Genomic DNA, 9,839 nt, shown 5'->3' with positions numbered 1-9,839 from the left:
AACTATCTTCTCTATATTACTATCGTACTAGTATTCTGTGTGTGATTCACTTACACTTGTGGCGCAAGTTACCATAACTTGTTTGGTCTTTTTTCTTCTAAAATCCTCTGTTTCTTTTGTCAAAGTGTACCCAGGATGATTCAATTACTTTATAACCACGCTTTGATGGAATAAAATTATTCTTATCTTTTCTTATACTGTTAGTTTCACTGTAACATATTAAACGTTAGGCCTATGTCAGTTGTTAGACCTATCACTTTTACGGTACTTAACTTCACACAGCTATATTCTCTTTTGTTATTATCTGTCTAATACTATCTGTCTGCTGCTTCCTGCTCGTCTCACACTATTTATATCTTTATTACATAGTCGTCTGGCCACTTTTTTTATATTCTCAGCACCAATTAGTTATTAAGAAAACCTTCTACAATCATCTGCTTTTAACTCTTATTATAACAAAACTTAAAAATAATAAAGTATTCATACACAAATATAAATAAATCACTAATATTTAAACCAAGCAGTCTTTTATATCATGAAATCACTATACTTTGTCAGTTTCAGCATCATGAGCCATTCAAAACTTTAAACTGCATTTTGCTTGTACCATGTATGAACTGTATTTTCTTGTCAACACTTCCACATGTTAGATGACATGAAAGGAAGTTTAAAAGCATAGTGTTTATAGATACTACAGTTGAGCCTCTCTCTTACTTTAGAGTGTGTATTAACCTCTGCAATGGAAAAGTATTGAAAGATGATCAGCCCAGTAACATAGGGTTCCACATGAGTTTACGATTTGATAACAGAACAACAGTATTCAATTCTCGTGTTCAAGGTGCTTGGCAGAAGGAAGAAGTACATCCATTGCCACTAGAAGCTGGAATCAACTTTCAAGTGATGATTCTCGTTGAGAATGGGCATTTTATGGTATGAAATGAATCAGTAAACTGTGACTTCTGTTGTGTTCAGATTTTCTTAGAAGACAGCTAGTTCAAATGAATATGCATGCATGTGTGTGTATATATGGTCTTAATTTCTGGAAATCAGAATTACATTTTTTATCAAGATATGTGCATTTATGTATATGTATGAATAGTTATGTATATGCAAAAACACACATGTACATATATAAAAAAAAAAGTTAGTCAAGTGGTAGTCATCCCAATGTGAATAAATGATTAAAAAATAAAGTAATGCTATTCTGTTATTTTTTTTTAAATGAACTTGGAAATTTTAAAAAATCCATATTGAAAGGGCACTTTTGCAGTATCCTACAACTGCTGTTCAGTTTCTTATAAATTCAGAAGTTTATTTCAAATATCCCAATATTATTAACAATTCAGGTGTTAACACGTAGTTTCCTATAAATAGCTGTATCTGTTTTGTAACTCAAAATAAAACTCAATCAGAATGTTTTTTTTTTTATAAGGTTTGTAAAGAAAAGTAACATTGGTTGTATTGCTGTCATGAAGTAGTGCAGCAAAACTTGATGAGCCAATGACATGAAGATGATGACATGTCATTTATCAGTTCTACCATAATTGCAACGATGGCACTCTATGGGCTACAGTTCTTAATTTTGATATGTTGCTGCTTTTATTTCTTGTCGGTTATAATGTGCCTCTTCGTTTAGAATGTTAATATTGTTCCATTCAATTTTGTAGCATATTTTGTTCATTGATAACAAAGTTTTCTTGCGCTCCTGAATATTTGTATTGGTCTGTTTGTTACACCAATGTGTTTTTTCTGATAACTGTGTTTTTTAAAAACTGAAAAAAAAAACGTTTTTTTTGCTCCTGTTGTATTCTTGAACTTTCTTCTGGTAATTGATTTCTATGTGCTTGACATCTTCTGAAAATAGATTTTACACTACCGTTTCTACAAGTTTGTGTCAGTTTTAATGATTTAGGTACATGAAGAACAACTGTTGTTAGGTTTTCATGTTGTGTTGATTTAGTGTTTGCTGTTTGAGATTTCTTGTTACAAGTAATTTATTGGCAACCAGTTATTTTTGATGAATAACCAGTTCTTAAATCATTTTTTGTATGTTTCAGTTTCATTGGTCATGGATGTTTTGTGAGTCACGTTTCTAGACCTCTTGTTAGAGAGTTTGTAATTGATTAATTAACTCCAGATGAATGTTGGGAATGATAATTATTATATTAATTATTGTTTAAAAGCATTCTGTAGGTTTTTATTTGAAGATGATTTCCATCCCTGATTATGAGTGTTTCAAGAATAGATCTGGACAACTTATTTGATTTCCTATGAGCAGCAGTTACATTGACTAGTGTCATGTAAGCTGTTGGATAATTAAATTTAGTTTTTTCAATTATTCCAACTATCCAAGTATTTGAAATATTTTTGTTATATTTTTTTATTGATAAGCACAGAGCTACATAATAGGCTACCTCTACGTTGTCCAATTTCAGCCTTAGTATTTTTCTTTTTTTTTATTTCAAGTTTATTCAGCTTTGGTGATTTGAGTCAGGGTTTGCAGTCAGTACCAGCAGTAGCAGTACTGGTTTATAGTATATTATATGTTGAGAATAATATCTGTTATCACATGTCCGATCTTTGGAGTTTTGACTGAATGCCTCGTCTGGTATTTCAGCTTTGCTTTTCACAGAATTATAAATGTTTGTTGTGATAGTGTTGAGTTCATACTTCAGTTGATAAGTGAACTTCACCATGAATATTGGCAATATCATGAAATATGGGAATCTGGTGACTCCCACGCTCTGGGAGAAAACGTTAATGTACCTATGTGACTCATTCCACGTTAGGTATGTGTGTGCGTGATTAATCCTTAACATGTGGGCTGGTCAAACTGTGCATGTCACAACATTTTCATGAGTTACATTCAAAATTGAATTAAACTACTTAATTGTCATGGCATACAAACAAACTTGACATCAAACCATAGATAATAAATCAAATATTAATATTATTTAGGTTTTAAGTTCTTAATTATATAAGGAAATATTTAAAAACAACCTCAAATTCCCCTAGTGTGAGAATTTGGATATTTGTTGTTGAGCTGTCTCCTCTTCTGGATTGTTTTGTCCACCCCCTAGAAAATTACTAAATTTAATATAAAATATTCTCTATAATTTTATCATCGATATTCTGAAGCTATATTTTTATATTCTTCAATCTTATGGGGCTAAAGAGCAATCAATGAAAATTCAGAAATCACTTTCCATGCTTACCTCTAACATACTCTAATTTACAGTTTGCTAATAGATGTTTCTGAGGCTGACTCTCATTAAATTTATAACAAATAGAAAGCCTAGATTTCAACTGAATCACTGCCATAGTCTTAATATCATGTGGGTGTACAGATAATTGACAGTTTGGTTTGATGTGAAACATTTTTTTCCCAAGAGCACACACTGGGAAGAATAGTTGAATATCTAACTGCTCAAGTCACATGATTAGAGATGCTCGAGTACCGGCACTGGGAACCTGGTACTGCCGGTACAATTGCAAACCCAGATTTGAGTTAATTTCCCACTGCCATCAAATTGGCTCACCCTATCTTTGTTCTGGCAAAACTACTAAATCTATTTGCCGTTGTTGTTTATAATCATGAACTGCTCACTACAGGGAAATTAACTGACTAGCAGTACCTGCTGCAAACGTTTTTTTAAACTACTGTCTAGAAGAAAGGCAACTGGCTTGCAGAACTTGCCAACAACATATTTCTTTTTTTTTACTTGTTATAAAATGTTCTGAGAAACACTGTACTAATTGAATGTAATTATTTAGAAAATACCTCTAGTGAATTTGATTGATAGCAGTGCTTGTTGAGATGCTTGAAAAACTGGTGTCTTTCTTTTACTTGTTATAAAATGTTCTGAGAAACACTGTACTAATTGAATGTAATTATTTAGAAAATACCTCTAGTGAATTTGATTGATAGCAGTGCTTGTTAAGATGCTTGAAAAACTGGTGTCTTTTTTTTTTACTTCATAACACCAAGTAACAAAAGTATTGTCCTTATACTGGAATCATATAGTTAATTAATAAACCTGTAGATAGCAGATGACAAAGTACAGTTACAGTTTTTCGGTTCAAATAAAATAATATCTTGATGCACTTTTTGATTAGTAACATTATTGGGCAGGGACTGGTTTGATATGGTAAAGCTGTGTCTGCTTCATGTTTTGAGTTGGCAATTGAGATGACATCAAAACTACTTTAGTCCCCTGGTGAGACAGCAGTAAGCGGACTCGCATTGCTAAAATCTGGGATTCAATTCCCCATGGTAAACACAGCAGATAGCCAATAATAGCTTAATAATGGCAATAGAACTGTAACTAAACTTTAGCAGTTATTTGTAAGCATCATAGAGTAATAGATTGAATATGGCAGCAATTTTTTTGTCAGTCCATCCCTCCATACTATGCATTACTATACTTAGTGATAGAGATTTCTACAAGGTAGCAATATACTTTGCTGTATTATAGGTAGTGGGTGTTAATGAAACTAACCTAACACAACATGATTCTAAATAGAATACCTTTATGTGTTTTGGATGAATTGTAAAAACTGTGGTACATGCCTTCTGATGGTTGTTAACATATTCTATTTAATTTTAAGGCTTTTAGTAGCTAGATTTTTATCAAAAGATTTTCTTTTCCCTTTTTTTGATTTCTAGTAATGAGTCGTATCTCTTGTGCCTTTCTTTCATATTCATTTTTGTAACAACTACCTTCCTTTTGTTGTTAGAAGGTGTGACTATAATACCTTGGCCATTTGTGAGTTCATGTAATGCTCTTTGTTCTTCCCTACTAATGTTATATTTAGGCTTTGAAGGTAATTTGAAAATAATTGACTTCACTAATATTGTAGACTGTATCCTTAATACTGGTGATAATGTCAAGTGTCAATGTTTTAGGTTGGTTGGCAGTTTAATTCAGTATTAAACAGTTGTAACAATAGTACTGTATCAGTTTTCCTTAAAAAACTTGAGTTTTTGGGAAACAAAAAAACATTTAAACTGTGGTGAAAAAGAAAAACCCTGTTAGTTAAATATGTTCATTTATGTACTCAAAATTGTCCAAATACAAAAATAACATTGAAGGAGTATCAAGTTTAACAGTAAATTTTGCGAACATACTGTTACTATCTCCTTATTATGTGAAATATACCCTTGCTTCCTAAATAGCTTATGCAATTGCAGTGTTATTTTGTAGAATAATTTTATAACTATTTGTAATTGCAGTGTTATTTTGTGGAATAATTTTATAACTATTTGTAATTGCAGTGTTATTTTGTGGAATAATTTTATAACTATTTGTAATTGCAGTGTTATTTTGTGGAATAATTTTATAACTTTGTAATTGCAGTGTTATTTTGGGGAATAATTTTATAACTATTTCTAATTGTAGTGTTATTTTGTGGAATAATTTTATAACTTTGTAATTGCAGTGTTATAATAATTTTATAACTATTTCTAGATCAAGTTAGATTCAGAAACATTTATATGTTACATTGTTTTACTGCTGGTTTTTCTTTTACATAAGTGAACTGTGTATGGGACATTGTAATTTAGTTTATTTCTGATAGATTGCAGCAAATGGAAGACATTTCGCACAGTTCAACTATAGAGTTCCATATTCCTCATTGTCTATGATTCAGATTTTTGGCACTGCCCAAGTTACTCAGATTGAATTTCGAAAACAAACATTTTCAGTAAGTAAAGTACTGGAAGAGTGAAAATAGGGATTTTTTAAAAATATTTTTTTGAACATTTGATAAAAATTGTCTGGCTGAATTTTAAGAATGAATATTTATCAATAAAATAGTTGAAGAGGGTTTTTTTCTTCCAAACTACTTTTTAGAAAACATTTATATATTGTATGAACTTCATAGACTTGCTAGTTTTCAATTAACATTTTACATTAAAATGATAAATTTAAAACCTCTTTTATTGTCAAAAATTATTGTAGAAATGTGTAGTTTTTGTTCTTTGAAACAACAATACATAGTTTATAATGTATATACAAAAAATTAAATGTATACCTGAAGCCATTCAGATCTTTGTAATTTGATATATTTGACAACCATAATGTTTTTAAATTAGTAAACTTGTTGAGACTGTATCAGTGCCTTTCTGACAGAATTGTTTGTTAAAATATATTATATATTTTTATGCAATTTTTGGCAGGAACCACTTAGATTTAACTGTCAAAAATTATCATTGGTTTTAATGGCAGTAGTAATACTCACTATCCAGCCTGGAAGGATCTCTATTGGATATTTTTTAATGTTAAAACTTTTGTGATTCTTTGTTATATTTGTTCTATTGTTTGCATTGTGCAATTTTGATAATTTATTTTGAAATGTTATTCCAATTATATGTTTCATTTTTATAGAATTTCCTTCCAAGTTCTTATTACTCAGTTATTATTTACTCATTAGTAAACCGTCTATTGTATGTTTTATAATAAGATATTAGAATTAAAATGAATTACTGTACAAGTCGCATATGTTTAAAGCAATAATAATATAATCACTTGTTATTCCAAGTATGGAATTCCACAAAGATGTTTTTATTTAGGTCTGTCAATATAGTTGTATTTTAATTCTTCAGTGTGTTGAAAATTATAATTATTTTTATATAAAAAGAAACTAATTTTTGTAGTATCAGCAATGATATAATACTGAATGATGTTATGGCTAGTATGTGTTAATTATTTTCATTAATATTTAATTTCAGCAAGTAGGTCCCAATGCACATCATGGAATTTATCCTCCAGGTCATCCCCCAGTTCCTATTTGTCCGACTGGGCCAGTACAGCCTCCTCCACCTTATATTGGAGCTGCTAATCCCTACCTTGCTGTTTGTCCAACTGGGCCAGTACAGCCTCCTCCACCTTATGTTGGTGCTGCTGATCCCTACCTTGCCGTTTGCCCTCCAGCACTGCCGTTATATTCCCAATCAAGATCGGATAAAATAGTTCGCCAACCATTTTATAATCCAGTACGTAAAAAGACATTATTTTGGTTTGTCAGCGTGAAAACCAGTTTATTGCTTACATATTACAATAATATGAAATATAAATACAACATATTCAGTGATGTTTTTATCAAGTATTATGAAAGGCAGTATAAATATTAGGTATTAATGTGGTTGAAGAGTTAAGTCTTAAAGGTTCTGAATTGTTCATACATAGTACATGTAGTTTAGAAATAATTCTAGTTGCTTTTATTGTTTTTTAGCCTTTTCGGAGCAAGTTTATTGGTACAATAATTAATAACTAGCCCAATTGTCTTGCATTTTAGTATGTTAGCTTTCACTATAAGCTTCAACAAACTTAAGGCAAAACATGTTTGTTTTTAAATGAAGTTTATTTTATGTTTCTATTTAAAAATAAATCAAAGTTAAACTAGTAAAGAAATATTAAGTCTTTTATACATTGTAAAAATCATTTATGTACATGTTCTGCTATTCTAGTTAGAAGCTCAAGCAAAAAATATAGCTTTTTTCTGATTCAAACATACTAATGTAAAATAGTTATTCCTATCATATGTGCCTAGTTGACACAAAATGTGGTGATTAAAGATAACCCCCCCCAAAAAAAGTCACACAGATTATCATAGTTATTTAATGCTTTATAAGTGCTGTTCAGATTAGAATGCTGGAAATATGTTTCTTAGAGATTAAAAAAAATAAAAATAAATTATAATTCTGTTATACATGTGTGCTTCCCTGTCAGTCATGTTTTTTTTATTTCTCCAACTAATTTATTCCCCTTGGCAGAAAACTTATATAATCAAGAGTGGCGCTAGTGATGCAAACAAGGTATTTTGCATAATTGGTGCAGAATAATTTTATAAATAGAATTCAAAATAATACAGTTATTACATCCCCTTTTCCTTTGAATTTAACTTGAGAAGTCTTCTGGAATGGTATGGTTGTAGCTGTAGAGCAGTAGTGTTTCTACATCATAATAAACACAAATACAGAGCAGTGATCCACCTACACTCTGTTTAAACAAACATAAAAAAATGTATATACACCAAAGGGTGCAACAAACAAAACTACTGTGCTTGGTATCTGTCTGGTGGATGAGAAACTTGTGATGACCGGCATCACCTTTGAGATGATGTGGCTTTCGGCTCTGGACCTGACTGCAAACTTCCGATGACATCATTGGCAAAGGACTTAATGTTGGTGTTGTCACTGACACTGGAATTTGCGAAGATGATGATGGTGATGACTCTCCTGACCTTGAGATTGTTGGCATTGTAGCACGATGATAATTAGTGACTGAAGATTACTGTGGTTCTTTAAACTTCCTGACGTGGCTTGAATCCCTCTTGTAGCAAATGCTCTCATCAGACTGGATGATGGCCTAAGTGTCACATTTGCGAATTGCATCATATGATTTGTGTTCAAAGTTTGTCGACAATTTGTCTGTATTTTTCTGCTGAAGTAAAACTTGGTCATCTACACTAATCTTTGACTCTCCACCCTTCAACTTGTCAGCATTTAACTTCTCATTTCTTCTTTTGTCAGTTACATGTTTATGCAAGTCTGTGTCTGTCTTATCTACTATAACTTGAGGTAACTTAGTTCTAAGCTGCCTATTAAACAGTAATTCAGCTGGGGACTTTCCAGTCGTTGTATGCAGTGTGCTACAGTAAGCTAACAAAGATGTATTTAATGAACATTTCCAATTATCACCAGTAGTATATGCTGTTCTTACTGTTTCAAAATTGTTTGATTTTATTTTTCCACTTCCCCATTAGCTAATGGGTACAGTGGAGTCACTCTTTTGTGCTTGATTCCATGATCTGTCATGTACATTCTAAGACCATCTGACATAACTTGCCTTCTGTTGTCTGCCTGTACTATGTCTGGTAGACCATGACATGTGCAAACATACTATCTAAATTATCTAGAACTTTCTCTGTAGTGATAGATTTCATGATAGCTAGCTCTAAATAATGGCTATAATAGTATATAACTACCAGAACACACTCTCCATTTGAAAACGATCCTAATAAATTTGCTCCTACATGCTGCCAAGGATGCTCTGACAAAGAAGTAATCTGTAACAGTTCTGATTTTGACAACAGATGAACAGACTGACAACCTAACATTGATGGGAAGTTTTACATATATTTTCAACTTGTTTTATTCATACAAGGCCACCATATTTTTAACATAGCTTTTCCTGATGGCCTTCAGGCACTACAGTGATAACTTCCTGCTGTAACTGTGAGTTATAACTAATTTTGTACCATGTGACACTAACTTGCTGAAACACATTAGTTCAGGAAATACCATCTTGTTTAACAATCTTACGCTATCTGTAGCATGATTGAGTGTACCTGCTTGGGTACACATCCACAAGTTAGTTAAATCTGGATCATCAGTAGAGTTCTACTTGGTGATTTGTGAGCACTTTAGATACTGCAGATTTCAAAATGAAATAAATATACTCTTCTGCAACATTTTGTGAGTTATCTATCATAGCATTTTGCGACAACCAAGACAATGAATGTGCATCATTCTGTCAACCTGATTTATACTGTACAGTGAAGGAATAAGGTTTCAAATGCAAAACCCACCATTTTATACATGCTGAGGGCTTCGATTTTCATGAGTAGATGAACTCAAGCGTCTTATAATCTGTAATCAACTTGATTGAAGTCCTGTACAAATACAAATGAAAACATCACGTGCCCAAACAAGTGATAATGTCCCTTCTTAAGTTTGAGAATAGTGTTTCTTAACATCTGATAAGCTATGACTAGCATATGATACGACTTTGAATTGACCATGTTGTTCCTGAGTTAAAATGGCCCCTAGACCCACT

The 9,839-nt window shown here is 31.8% G+C and overlaps 1 protein-coding gene across 2 annotated transcripts in view; it reads left to right on the top strand.

The window, feature by feature from the left end:
- LOC106461828 (galectin-8-like) overlaps positions 1–9,839 on the top strand; it is a 31,704-nt gene that overhangs the window by 10,793 nt on the left and 11,072 nt on the right. For both annotated transcript variants that reach the window (XM_013921686.2, XM_022388910.1), the window contains exons 3-5: positions 720–930; positions 5,578–5,703; positions 6,731–6,994. In XM_013921686.2, coding sequence (XP_013777140.1) covers positions 720–930; positions 5,578–5,703; positions 6,731–6,994 — 601 coding nt within the window. The remainder of the gene's footprint in view (positions 1–719; positions 931–5,577; positions 5,704–6,730; positions 6,995–9,839) is intronic.

Source organism: Limulus polyphemus, unplaced genomic scaffold (genome assembly GCF_000517525.1).
Source record: "Limulus polyphemus unplaced genomic scaffold, Limulus_polyphemus-2.1.2 Scaffold1040, whole genome shotgun sequence".
Taxonomy (NCBI): Eukaryota; Metazoa; Arthropoda; class Merostomata; order Xiphosura; family Limulidae; genus Limulus; species Limulus polyphemus.
The sequence above is the reverse complement of the archived record's forward strand: the minus strand, read 5'-3'. Positions and strand labels throughout refer to the sequence as shown.